This window comes from Grampus griseus, assembly GCF_964374135.1.
Source record: "Grampus griseus genome assembly, chromosome: 16".
Lineage (NCBI taxonomy): Eukaryota > Metazoa > Chordata > Mammalia > Artiodactyla > Delphinidae > Grampus > Grampus griseus.
In genome coordinates, this window is record NC_139010.1 from 79,244,276 (window position 1) to 79,258,957 (window position 14,682).

The following is a 14,682-nucleotide window of genomic DNA, read 5'->3' on the forward strand; positions in this document are numbered from 1 at the left end:
CTAATGGTGAATTTCTAATCCAGTTATTCATTTTGCATTTATTAGTTTGATTTCTGTTGTAAGGAAGAACTTTCTCCTCCATTATTTATCTGTTAGTTTGTGTGTAGAGTTTTGTATATTTGTCTTAGTCAGTGCTTTAAAAATCCTTTACTGTTGTTATTTATGTGGATGCTTGAGTTGATCCAGATTTGGCCAGTGTGAGCCCTTCATGCTAATGTCTGTCTCTCTCTTTTTTTTTTTTTTTTTTTTGCGGTACGCCGGCCTCTCACTGTTGTGGCCTCTCCCGTTGCAGAGCACAGGCTCCGGACGTGCAGGCTCAGCGGCCATGGCTCACGGGCCCAGCCGCTCCGTGGCATGTGGGATCCTCCCGGACCAGGGCATGAATCCGTTTCCCCTGCATTGGCAGGCGGACTCTCAACCACTGCGCCACCAGCGAAGCCCTCTATGTCTTTTTTTAATTAAAAATTTTAGGTGTGAACGTATTTCAGATTTTATTTTAATTTTTTAGAGCAGTTTTAGGTTCACGCCAAAAGTTCTTGTGTCCTTTTTTTTAAAACTTCCTATTATTCTTTGAGAACTGATTTTTTTAAAAAAATGTTTCCTGGATATAGTGACTAAAAACATTGTTAAGAAGTAGATTTTAAAAAATAATCTTTAGTTTTTAGAGCAGTTTAGGTTCACAGCAAAATTGAGCAGAAAGTACAGAGGGTTCTTATACCCCCCCCCCACATGCATACCTCTCCCACTGTCAACATCCTGCAACTGAGTGGTACATTTGTTACGTTGATGAATCTACCGTGACACATAATTATCAACCAGAGTCCATAGTTTACATTAAGGTTCGCTCTTGGTATGTACACTTTATGGGGTTTGACAAATGTAGAATGGCATGTATCTACCATTATAGTATCATACAGAATAGTTTCATTGCCCTAAAAATCCTCTGTGTTCTGCCTATTCATCCCTCCCCCTCGCCATCCCCTGGCAACCACTGATCTTTGTCTCCATAGTTTTGCCTTTTCCAGAATGTTAAATAGTTGGAATCAAACAGTATATAGCCATTTCAGATGGGCTTCTTTCACTTAGTAATATGCATTTAAGGTTCCTTCATGTCTCTTCATGGCTTGCTGGGTCGTTTCTCTTTAGTGCTGAATAATATTTCCTTGTCTGGATGTACCACAGTTTATTTATCCATTCACTTATACTGAACTTTGGTTGCTTGCAAGTTTTGGCAGTTATGAATAAAGCTGCATCCATGTGCAGGTTTTTGTGTGGACATAAAATTTCAACTCCTTTGAGTAAATACAAGATGCACAATTGCTAGGACATATGGTAAGAGTATGTTTAGTTTTGTAAGAAACTGCCGAACTCTCTTCCTAACTTGGCTATACCACTTTGCATTCCTATCAGCAATGAATGAGAGGTCTTGTTGATCTATATATCATCAGCATTTGGTGTTGTCAGTGTTCTGGATTTCGGGTAATCTAATAGGTGTAAAGTGGTATCTCATTGCTGTTTTAATTTGTAGTTCTCTAATGAGGTATTGTTTGCCATCTGTATACCTTCCTTGAAGTGTCTGTTCAGGTCTCTGCCCATGTTTTAATTAGGTTGTTTACTTTTTTTTATTGTTGAGTTGCAAGAGTTCTTTGTATAGTTTGGATAACAGTCCTTTATCAGATATGTGTTTTGCAAATATTTTCTCCTATTTTTTGGCTTATCTTGTCATTCTCTTGACAATGTCTTTTGTAGAACAGAACTTTTTAATTTTAACAAATCTAGTTTCTCAAGTATATTTTTCATGGATTGTGTCTTTGGTGTTTTATCTAAAAAGTCATTGACATAGTCAAGGTCATCTAGATTTCCTGTTAGGTTACCTTCATAACAGGAATTTTATAATTTTGCATTTTACATTTAGGTCTGTGATCCATTTTGAGTTAATTTTTGTAAAGGGTATGAGGTCTGTGTCTAAGAGTCTTTTTTTTGTTTTTTTTGTTTTTTTTTTGCGTGTGGATGTCCAGTGCTTTCAGCACCATTTTTTGAAAAGACTTTCTTTTTTCTATTGTATTGCCTTTACTTCTTTGTCAAATATCAGTTGACTCTATATATGTGGGTGTATTTCTGGGGTCTCTGCTCTATTCCATTGATCTGTTTGTCCGTTCTTTCACCAGTGTTTTGATTACTGTAGTTGTATAGTAAGTGTAGAAGTCAGGGTAGTTAGTCCTCTGACTTTTTTTTTTCCTTCGGTACTGTGTTGGTTATTCTTACTGTTTGGTTATTCTGGATATTACGCTTCTCCATATAAACTTTAGAATCAGTTTGTCAGTACTCACAAACTTGCTGGAATTTTGATTGGGGTCGCATTGAATCTTTTGACCAAGCTGGGGAGAACTGAGATTTTGACAATATTGAGTCTTCTTATCCATGAACGTGAAGTATCTCTCCATTTATTTAGTTCTCGGATTTCTTTCATCAGAGTTTTGTAGTTTTCCTGATATAGATCTTGTACATATTTTGTTAGATTTATACTTATGTAATTCAGTTTTGGGAGTGCTAATGTAAATGGCGATGTGTTTTAAATTTCAAATTCCATTTGTTCATTGCTGGTATATAGGAAAGCAATTTACTTATTTAACCTGTATCCTGCAACCTTGTTGTAATTCTGTATTAGCTGCAGGAGTTTTGTCGATTCTTTTGGATTTTCTTCACAGACAAGTCATGTCATCTGCGAATAAAAACAATTTTATTTCTTACTTTCCAATCTGTATTTTTATTTCCTTTTCTTGTTTTACAGTATTAGCAGGAATTTCCAGTTTGACACTGAAAAGGAGTAGTGAGAGGGGACGTCCTTGCCTTATTACTGATATCAGCTGGAAAGTTTCTAGTTTCTCACCATTAAGTTAGGTGTAGGTTTTTTTTTTTTTTTTTTCCTCGGTACGCGGGCCTCTCACTGTTGGGGCCCCTCCCGCTGCGGAGCACAGGCTCCGGATGCGCAGGCTCAGCGGCCATGGCCCACAGGCCCAGCCGCTCCGCGGCACGTGGGATCCTCCCGGACCGGGGCACGAATCCGCGTCCCCTGCATCGGCAGGCGGACTCTCAACCACTGTGCCACCAGGGAAGCCCTAGTCCTTTTCTTGTACATTATTCTGTATCCACATTCTCTGCAACGGATTGGATCCCTTGATTTTATTTCATTTTCTTTGTGACATTCTCCACAGATATATATCATTGGCTGCTGCTTTGGGTGTTGAACGTCCTTCTGGGTGTCCATTGTTGTTTCCACGTAACACGGGGAAACTTGCCTGATTTTCCAAACAGATTCCGCCTCGCCGCTGTAGTTTCAGCAATCATAAAATTATTCTGTAAAATTGCTATAAAAGTTTGTAAATGCTTACTCTCAGTTTCTCTACAGACTAGTAAACAGTTTGTAGAATATCGCAGGGCCCTGGACCAAGTTTTGAGTAGCACTGTTAACAATATACAGCATACTGCTTCTTGCTCCTTTTCTAATCTTAGCAATCTAAGCCTTAATTCTTAGTCTGTAATAGCATTTGTTACCTTCTTGATAGATTTTTAAAACTTTTCATTATGAAAAATTCCAAACATATATACATATAGAGAGACTAGGAGAATGAATTCTCATGTATCCATCACCCAGTTAATAACATATGGCCAGTCTTGTTTCATTTATATTTTTCTTGCTTCTTCCCAGTGGATTATTTTAAAGCAAATTCAAGCCATTTTATAACATTGTAAATAATTCAGTATGTGTCTCTTAAGGGAAAAGTCCTCTTTTAGAAAAATAGGTACCATACAGTTAATCACACCTTAACATTTAAACAACTTCTTAATATCAAATCAGTGTTCAAATTAATTTTTAACATGTATATAAGTTTTAATATACACACACCCATAGGAATTTGCTGATTGCATCTCCCCGGAAATCAGTTTGTTCCTCTATCCCCTGTGATCCTGTAAACTGGTAGTTAGATCTAGAAGCTTGATCACATTCAGGTTTGATAACTGTTACTATTATTTGGCACAAATAATTCATAGGTGGTATGATGTATGGATGTATGATATAGCTTTGTTTTAGAAATAGGATTTTGTTACTGCTTAGATACATTAAGTGATCATTAATATTAAGTATATATTTTAAAATTTGAGCTTGTCACTTGTCACAGATGGAGCAGGGAAAAGTTAAAAAATGTTTTAATTAACTTTGGAAATAGTATTTGCAAAATAAATTGAATAAGATTTTAAAGTGAGTCTTTTTAAAAAAATTTTTATTGGAGTATAGTTGATTTGCAATGTTGTGTTTCAGGTGTACAGCAAAGTGAATCAATTATACATATATCCACTCTCTTTTAGATTCTTTTCCCATATATGCCATTAAAGAGTATTGAGTAGAGTTCTCTGTGCTATACAGTAGGTTCTTATTATCTATTTTATATATAGATCCCAACCTTCCAATTTATCGTCCCCCCTAAAGTGAGTCCTTACATAGAAGAATGTGAGACTTTGGAGATTCTGGAGATCATCTTGTTTAACTCATTTATTTTTTCACAGATGGGAAAATGGAAGCTCTTAGAGATAAAAATAATTTATTAACTATCTCAAAGATAGTCATTCTTCGCTTTTCTTTAACACAAGGTCATGTATAGGTAGTGTGATTAATACACACCTGTCATTTGGGGAGACTTTTCCCTTTTTCAGTTGTCTCAATGCAAATGGAGGGCTTTATTATTTTAATTGACATACAGTGGTTTCTTTAGTAATCTGGATTAGTGTATTGGTTTAAGAGAAGTCAGGCTGACTTTTATTAATAATATTTTCTTCCCCAGGGATTGCCTCCAAAATTAAAAATACTTAAGGCATTTTATAGTCTAAAGTCGTGATAAATACCTCAGATTGGTGGTTTTTTCTTCCACTCAATTTTACACGGAAAATTTAGTATATCTTGTTTTATAAATAACTTTTTAGGTCCTGCTTACTTAACTTTTTAGGCATTTTGCAGTAGTTCTCAATCTAGATAAGCTTTGGGAAGATTCTCTGTAATTTTGAAAAGCTAAAATGTGAGCAAAATGGGTGTGAACAAGTTTTTTATTTTTTTAAGTTTGCTTGTTTAGATATTGTATGTTATTGGTTATCTAGGAAAGACTGTTTAGTGAGGCATTACATGCAGTTTATTAATTGTCCAAATTCTGGATAGTGGGAATAAGTGACTATGGGCTGCAGTATAAATGTATTTTTATTACATTGTCTGTCTGCTACAGACTTTGGAGCCAGAATGCCCAGGTTCAAATCCTGGCTCTGCCACTTAGTAGCTTTGTGACTTTGGGCAAGTTACTCAACTTCTCTTTTCCTGTTTCCAGTCTTTAAAATTGGAGATAATAGTAGTACCTGTTTCATAGGATTCTGAAGATTAGATTACCTGATGTATAGGTACAGTGCTTAGAAGTGTCTGGCACACAGTACATGCTTAAGTGTTAGCTATTTTCTTTTCTTAGTTGGATGAGGCTGACCCTGGCAAAGTTGTGAAGTAGACAGAGTTGGCCTGGACATACATCCATCTCTAATGGTTGGGTAAGCAGTCTTTTCAACCTGCTGCTGTCTTTGGCATTCCTTCCCAGGTTGCCCTTTGCTAAACTTTTGCCTACTTACTCTCCCTGTCTCTGCAATGAAAATCCAACTCACAAAATCCCCACCCTACTTTCCTGTTATTCATTACGGTAGGAATTGTGAAAAAAGTAATCTAATTGAATGACTTCATACTATTAATAAGTAACACTTGTAAATAATTTGCCTTTATAAAATAAGTGTTTTAATTCATCTAACTTTAGGGGATTAGATGTTAGGGAAAATGACAAAGAAATTTGAACAGGGTCGAGGCGTTGGGAACAAGATGTTTTTGGACAAGAGAGTAGCTCTGAATTGGTTTTGCCTTGGAATATTTCATTCGTTTGTGCCTGCTTTTCAAATCGTTTTCTTTCTTTCTTTTGTATTAGAACTCACTGATTATTTAAAAATTTCTACCCCTCCTTTCTCTGTCACATAGATAACATAGTGTTTGGTTAAAAAGGTGGCCTTTAGTTGGACTAGGTTTAGTAGTGACTGTTGGTTGGTTCCTGTGGATATTGTTAATTGGGACTAATTTGTTCAGTGTGAACAGAGAATAGATACGATGATAAATCAAATTCTGAATGAAGTAGTATGTTCACAGCTTTTGCGAAAGTTGTTTTATTGTGTTTTAAATGCTGGCTTTATATGCAGTCTTGGAGATAATCTCTCCATTTCCATGTACATTTAAGAAAGCCGTAGTCATCTTTCATCTACTTAAATTGCAGGTGTCGTGAGTACAAGGACAGTATTTTATCTACGTGGTTATATCTCTCCACGTTTCTGAGTGCGTAGTAGACCTTCAGTAACTTGTCATAGGTTGTTAACATTAAATTATTTTTGTTTGGGATTATAATTTGGGGTACGTGATTGACCTGTGATGTCTCTGAAACTGTGTAAAGAAATCATGCTAAGATGGGTTCTACAGTAGCTCAAGATGGATTTATCTATCTATGTATCTGTCTATGTATCTATCTGTTACTCCTCTTTCCTTTCTAGTTACTGTCTAGGAACTGGAGAGTACAGAGGAAGTTGATGAAATTACAGATAAAGCCCTAGTATATAAAGAGGTAAAATTCCTCCAGAAATGACTAGAAGATAGATTTTTAAAAAGGAGCATTACTATTGTTTTGTGTAAGATTTGACACACTGTAAGTTAATTTTGTGTCTATATATCTTCTTCCATTCTGATCAGTGGATTACTAATTATCCAGCGGTTTAAAGAAAAACCATTAGCATTGTAGCTGTTATTAGTTTTCCTAATTAACACCATGTTGACTTATTGAAATGTAAACTTTGTATTTCTTGTTATATTTTAAGGACTTAGGTTTGGTGGAATGAAGTTAGATGTACTGGTTGTACTGGTAATTGACTTAGTTAATTAAGGCATAGTGCCAGTAAGGCCAAGGTCACCATGACAGGTGTTATTTAACTGTTATTATTTTAACTTATTTTAACCAGATTAATTTTGTCTAGTTTGTCCACACATTCCTTGGAAGGGGCCTTCTTAGCAAATCTCATTAGATGCAGATGACATAGATAACAGTGATCTCTGTATGGGAGGAAGGTCAGCATATTTTTGGGTCTCACTGATTCTTAATCATGTATACATAATTTCACAAAGATTTAGGACTTTTAATGATCACAAAGGTTTGTGCACTTGTGCTCTTAACACCACAGGACTTGAATAGTTAACCAGCTCATGCATGCCTTGCCTTGGTACCTAGGTGTTAGAGGCAGACACTTTGTACTGAGGTCTTACCACAGGAGTGGATCCCATCCTCTAGAATTTCTCCTTTTTCTTGAAATTGCTCAAAAGCTCCACTCCTTTCTTTGTTCAGGTCACTCAAAATGGTCTCTTCTCTGGATTTTACTGAACATAGGGCTGGTCCACATTCCATGCCACTAGAATCCCTGAGCCAAAGTATGTATGTATGTATGTATGTATGTATGTATGTGTGTATTTATTTATTTATGGCTGTTGGGTCTTTGTGCTGCACACGAACTTTCTCTTGTTGTGGCGAGTCGGGGATACTCTTCATTGCGGTGTGCAGGCTTCTCATTGCGGTGGCTTCTCTTGTTGTGGAGCACAGGCTGTAGGCGCGCGGCCTGTAGGCGCGCGGCCTTCAGTCGTTGTGCTGTGTTGGGCTCAGTAGTTGTGGCTCGCGGGCTCTAGAGCGCAGGCTCAGTAGTTGTGGTGCATGGGCTTAGTTGCTCCGCGGCACGTGGAATCTTCCCGGACCAGGGCTCGAACCTGTTTTCCCCTGCATTGGCAGGCTGATTCTCAACCACTGTGCCACCAGGGAAATCCCTGAGCCATAGTTTTTGAAAGCTTGGCTACCTCACTGAAAATTGAGGGGAGGAAATGATGTGGGGAAGACACACAAGTCAGTGTTCCAGAAACTAGCCCCAAGAAGACATACAGTAGGTGCCAAATGTCGATAGAAGTGTGGTTGCGTGGAGTGTACTTGAAATGATTTGAAAAAACTTTACGAGAGAGATGAGATTAGAACTGAACCTTAAAGGATGGGTAGGATTCGTCAGAACTTGAGTGTGTGTCTGTTGTGCTTGTTTTTCTAAGGTAGTGCCTTCATGTGTGTATTGTGGAGGGATGGTGGCACCTGAATGAGTCTGGGGTGTGTGTGGTGTGTTTGTATGCTGGTAAGGAGTTGAGAGTTTATACTGTTACAGAAGAGCTTCAGAAAGAGGGACTTGTTATTAGGAGGATTATTTTGGTAGCGGTGAGCTGTATGGATTTAGAGAGGGAAGGCGCTTAGGAGGCTATTATAGTAGTTCTGACCTGAACTGCAAAAGGGTTGATGGCAGCTGAAATGGAAAGAAAAGGACTGTTTGGACAGAAACCACTAGAAAGAATCTGTGGGGAGAAGGCAGAATTCAAGATAAGTCTGAGTTTCTATGCTGGGTGCAGTAGTATTAGTGGTGTCCTTAACGGAAACTGGAGAGAGAAATCAGGCTAGGGGTTTGTTGTGAGAGGAAGATAAGAGGATTTTAATATAGGATGTGACAAGATATTGGAGCCCGGAAATGAGGTGAGATTTGTAGATGGAGGGTTCACCAGTGCTTCTAGTTTTAGCTCTTTTTTAAAAAAATAAATTTATTTATTTTATTTATTTATTTTTGGCTGCATTGGGTCTTTGTTGCTGCACGTGGGCCTTCTCTAGTTGTGGCCAGCGGGGGCTACTCTTCGTCGCAGTGCGCAGGCTTCTCATTGCGGTGGCTTCTCTACTTGCGGAGCACAGGCTCTAGGCGTGTGGGCTTCAGTAGTTGTGGCACGTGGGCTCAGTAGTTATGGCTCACGGGCTCTAGAGCACAGGCTCAGAAGTTGTTGCGCATGGGCTTAGTTGCTCCGCAGCATGTGGGATCTTCCCGGACCAGGGCTCGAACCCATGTCCCCTGCATTGGCAGGCGGATTCTTAACCACTGCGCCACCAGGAAAGCCCCGCTTCTAGTTTTAGCTTTCATCTTTAGTCCCCTAAAATGCTTTCTGAGCATTTTTAAATCGTCACAGATTTATGCTAATTAATATTTATATCAACAATTTATATTAATAAATTAAAATTTATATTACTAAATATAGACTTAATATTAATAAAGCTAATATAAAACCAAAAGACTGTCAGTCCTTCCTTTGGATAACTGCTCATCATTTGACACTGACAACTGAACTTCTCTCAGTTTGTTTCTCAAGGAGTCTGTGCTTGGTGAGGATCATTTCACTTCTCTAGTTCTCTCTCATAGGGTTTTAGTAGGTGGTTGGGGGAATTTGTAGTGTAGCTACAATTTTGAGTAATTGACTTCAAAATAGGTATATTTATTCTACATTGTTTAGTAATGCTTCACAAATATGGTCTAATTAATTCACTACTAAGCATGACAGTATAAAAAATGTTCAGTTATGAGCCCCTCCCTTTCCCTAGCCATTAACCCATACATCATAATGCTCATGCTTTTATTATTGTTTGAACTGGGAAGTATATAATCAAAAGCAGTTATGAATTTAATACTAGAAAATGGTTGCTATACTTGGAGACATTATTCAGTCTGTCTACAGGTAGAGGTTGATGTATAAATAGATTCATGGACTCTTTGGTCCACAAGATGGGAACTGCTGATACTGCATTTGAACCAAGGAATATTTGTTTTAAGAGTAGCACTTGTGTCTAGATCTGCTTAAAGAAAATCCATATTATACAGATTTTATTGTTGCTTTGTGTACCGATTAATTGAAGTATGATTCACTGGCTAGAATTTGGAAATCTGTATTTTATGCAGAAGTAGACTTGTAAATTAAATTTACTTGGGTATATGAATATATGTTAACTTGAAAGATATTTAGTAATTGTTTTATTTCAGTGCACAGTATTAACTCTCAGAGCTGTTTGCTATTAAAAATTATTTCATGTTCTTTTTGACATCTGGTAGAAAAAGTGTACTCAGTGTTAATTTCACCTCAATAATGCAAAATCACATAGTTGAACTGATGTTACCTTTACTCTTCCATTCCATTTACTGTTACCACAGGTACAGATGACTCTCTCAGATAATCCTCTCCAATGAATTTTAGTTTTGGTTATGAAAAAACAATAATCCTAAGACAACGTCTTAATTCCCTATAGAGTTGGTACCATGTACATCGTTATCTAATATAATGCACTTATCTTAAAACTCTTTTTTAATTTTTTGGCCACACCACGCAGCATGTGTGATCTTAGTTCCCCCACCAGGGATCGAACCCATGCCCCCTGCATTGGAAGTGCATGATCTTAACCAGTGGACCACCAGGGAAGTCCCAAAACTCTTGAGCTTGGTTTCGGTATTGCTTAGTTACCTGAATTTTTGGGAGGGGTAGCCTATTTACCAGGCATATATGACAATGATTCTTTATTTTTTGTTTGTTTTTTGTCAGACATGGGCATTTAAGTATGTTATGCTGGCACACTAATTCCATGAAGATTAGTTAATGTAACGCCACAAACTATTTAGTTGAGCCTACATCAAAGTAAGACTTAACAAAGCAAGCATGAATTTTTGAATGTGAATATTTTAAATGAAATACTGAAATTACTTATAGCCTTGGATGTGTTCATTATGTCATTTGTTTTTGTCATAAGTTTCAGCTTGCTCATTTTAGTTTACAATAGCATGAGCAAGTAATTTATTTATATTTAATTCCTGAGAAACCCAAGGAAGAAACTGCCTAATGAATATGAAAGTTGCCATTAAATCTCAATTGTCCATTTTATGGATGCTTTTATGATTATAGTCTTTGCCCTTCAACACACTTTCAGATTGCTGTCAAATGGTGTTTAATCAGTGTGTACAAACTAAAGTGAAAAATCTAAGCAGATAAATTACCTGGGTTAGAGGAAAATAAAGTTGCTGAAGGAGAAAAAGACTTCAGAGTTAAATATAAGCTATATATTTTTGCTTTTTCTGTTTACTTGGTTTATGCCCCCTTTCCCCCTTCAATAATAACAAGTAATTCAGTAGGAATTAATTTATTAGGACTACCAATTTAAGATTAATGATAATAATAGTTCACACACACATATGTTTAAGGTTTTAGGGGAAAATATCTTTCCTATGTCTGATTTGACTCACCAGCCCAATCAGCTGATTTTATTGCTGTGTTAAATTAAAATTCTGAATATAGTAGTCCATTATTAAAATAAATGAGTAGGATTAAAATAGAGAATTTATTAAAATAAAGCCTTTTAAAAAAAATAAATACTTTTGGATAAAGTAACAGGCTTCAAGTGAAATTCAGTTTTGGTCTCCTTTACAGGAATAGCTATTCACAGTCATACAGAACCACTTATCACGTTTTGCAGTATCTCCTGAGGAAGTCAGAATCTGAGCCACCATGACGACTGAATCTTGTCTTTGGTCTGATTTATAAGCTGTACTTTTATTCTGACCATGTGCAAGGTGGAGGCTATAGCATGGAAACTAAAATCTTAGTAAGTGTGATTTTTATTTTAGCTATTAAATAGTAGCCTCTCTTAACAGTGAATTTGTCCTCTTAACAAAGTTTACACTATAAAAGGGGTGAGGACTTGGCAAGCAGGGACATAATACTACACTTATAAAGTGAAAGATTTTGCTTTCCAGGTTCAGGAAAAATCCCTGAGAATGAGAAGGAGAAGCTTCTATTACTCTGCCTAGAATTTCTTTCACTTTTCTGGTTACAAATAGGTGGCAGGATGATACTAATTTAGTTGAGAAGGGATTTAAGAAAATGGAGAGGCTGGCTTTACTGGCCAGTGTCTAAATTCAAGCTATTTAAAAAAATTATTATTACATTTGCTGTGTAAGTTGCTTCATTTATAAATGAGTGCCATTAAATTATAGTCTTCATTGTATTGCAGTGTTAGGAAGCCCAGTGTAGAATCCTAGGAGCCTTTTAAATAGTTAATATGTTTTTAATATGAATTGAATTTTGAGTATATTTTAAATATTGAATATTTTGAGTATAAATATTCAAAATTATATTGGAGCGATTATGCTAGTTGTTATGTCAGAGATGTTTCATCAGTTGATTGTCCCAAGTATAGGTGATGTGCAGTTTTTATGTTCTGCACTCTAGACAGAACAAGATTTTGAGGATATAGGCTATCAAGGAACTTTATCTCTGTTTCACAGTGTTACTTTGTTAATTGTAAGGATTACTACTTAACATCTTTCTTTCCTACCTGTGCTTATTAAGAGCAGTGGATAATTAGCACGTTTAGGCTGCTTTTCTCCCTTAGCAAGAATGATAGAATTGACTGATTTTCTGAATTCTTTAGTGAATCAAACATTGTGGTACTATACCTAGATAGCATAATAATCTATGTTGCTCATAATTTGAGAATGGTTATGTGTTTAAGATACTTGGTTTGTGTTCTGTCCCTTCCCTTTGAATCTTTTAACTATTGGTTGTTTTTCTAAATTGATGGTGATGACCTGGCTGAGATTAAACATCTCTGTTAGAGGATTCCTGATTTAACCTCATTCCCTCTTAGAATAAACCTCCCTTTATCTTATGCCTTTTCTCTTGCATTCCAAAGTACAGTTTCATTAAATCCCCAGGTCTAAGATTTTTCTTTGGGAACTTATGTCCAGTATCTCTCTGGAAATTTTAAGAAAAGGTAGTTGAGTGTGAAATGTTACATGCATCTTTTGAGAAATTGAGGTTTTATAAGTTGAAGGGTACTTTTATATTTTGGGCATGTTTTCAGGGATGGGATTATGTAGTTATTGTTTTAATAACCATGTCCTAATTATTTATAGCTTCCTGCCTGACATAACTCACTTCAAGAAGTGCACAATGTCAGAACGTGGAATTAAGTGGGCTTGTGAATACTGTACGTATGAAAACTGGCCATCTGCAATCAAGTGTACTATGTGTCGTGCCCAGAGACCTAGTGGAACAATAATTACAGAAGATCCATTTAAAAGTGGTTCAAGTGATGTTGGTAGAGATTGGGATCCTTCCGGCACCGAAGGAGGAAGTAGTCCTTTGATATGTCCAGACTCCAGTGCAAGACCAAGGGTTAAGTCTTCGTACAGCATGGAAAATGCGAATAAATGGTCATGCCACATGTGCACATATTTGAACTGGCCAAGAGCAATCAGATGCACTCAGTGTTTATCCCAGCGTAGGACCAGGAGTCCCACAGAATCTCCTCAATCCTCAGGATCTGGCTCAAGACCAGTTGCTTTTTCTGTTGACCCTTGCGAGGAATACAATGATAGAAATAAACTGAACACAAGGACCCAGCATTGGACTTGTTCTATTTGCACATATGAAAACTGGGCCAAAGCTAAAAAATGTGTTGTTTGCGATCATCCCAGACCTAATAATATTGAAGCAATCGAGTTGGCAGAGACGGAAGAGGCTTCTTCAATAATAAATGAGCAAGACAGAGCTCGATGGAGAGGAAGCTGTAGCAGTGGCAACAGCCAAAGAAGATCACCGCCGACTACGAAACGGGACTCTGAGATGAAAATGGATTTTCAGAGGATTGAGTTGGCTGGTGCTGTTGGCAGCAAGGAGGAACTTGAAGTGGACTTCAAAAAACTAAAGCAAATTAAAAACAGGATGAAAAAGACTGATTGGCTATTCCTCAATGCTTGTGTGGGTAAGTTTCTTCATTTTTTGAATGGGATGGGAAAAGATACTAAAAATGACATGAAAGATATAAGGAAGGTCAGTATTATTTAGTATTTATTTCATTCAGCGTGATAGCTATAATCCCAGTATGCATGCATAAGAATCTCTGTATTTGTGATCTTGTCATAACGTTGTCTTAAATTGCCTCCCATTTCATTGTGCATGTGTCTTTCCATCATTAGAAAAACTTTTAAGTTATAGCAAAGATTTTTACACATCAGTAGTAAACCGTATACCTGGAGTTTAAAACTGCTACTCTATTTATTGTAACAAGATGTGACTGAGGAACACCAGCTGCTGCTTCAGAGTGTTTGTAAACAGTGTGAGCGTCTTGTGATGATAGAAGCTTTAGTCAGATGTTAAAAATATCACAAAAATGTGTGACTCCAAGAAGTTGAACAAACATAATATTGACCTTGAAAATACTGATGTTAATTTAACATGAATGTCATGTAGTGAATATTTGCAAACTTTATGGAACTGATTTCACGTGGCCAGCTGATTCCATAGTTCAAATTATGATTTGTGTGTTCTGTGTTTTAGTGCTTTCCTAAGGAAATTCTGGATATTGGTCTCAGTCTCTGGCTCAGAGCTGTTCAGGGACAGAGACGTGTTGAGAGAGTAAGGTTTCCTCCAGTTATTGACCTTGTGAGTTAGTTATTCGTGATGTACTTCATAGAAGCAGTTGCTTGACTCCTCTGTATTTTTTTCCCTCCCCCTCTCTTTTTTTTTGAATAGGTTAGCTATTTGAATTATGTGATTTAAATTATTTGGATGGGGTGCTTACTTTGACATTAAGTTTTGTAAAGAAAATTTTGAGTAACTACTAAAGTTAAATCTGTGTGGAACAATAATAGCTAAGCCTTCAACATGGCTTAGCTGTGTATATA

The 14,682-nt window shown here is 36.8% G+C and overlaps 1 protein-coding gene across 3 annotated transcripts in view; it reads left to right on the forward strand.

Moving 5' to 3' along the window:
* ZRANB1 (zinc finger RANBP2-type containing 1) overlaps positions 1-14,682 on the forward strand; it is a 68,654-nt gene that overhangs the window by 9,640 nt on the left and 44,332 nt on the right. For 2 of the 3 annotated variants that reach the window (XM_082673411.1, XM_082673413.1), the window contains exons 2-3: positions 11,423-11,597; positions 12,910-13,760. In XM_082673411.1, the coding sequence (XP_082529537.1) occupies positions 11,557-11,597; positions 12,910-13,760 (892 nt within the window). In that variant the 5' untranslated portion in view covers positions 11,423-11,556. The remainder of the gene's footprint in view (positions 1-11,422; positions 11,598-12,909; positions 13,761-14,682) is intronic. The other variant, XM_082673412.1, reaches the window with a different exon arrangement.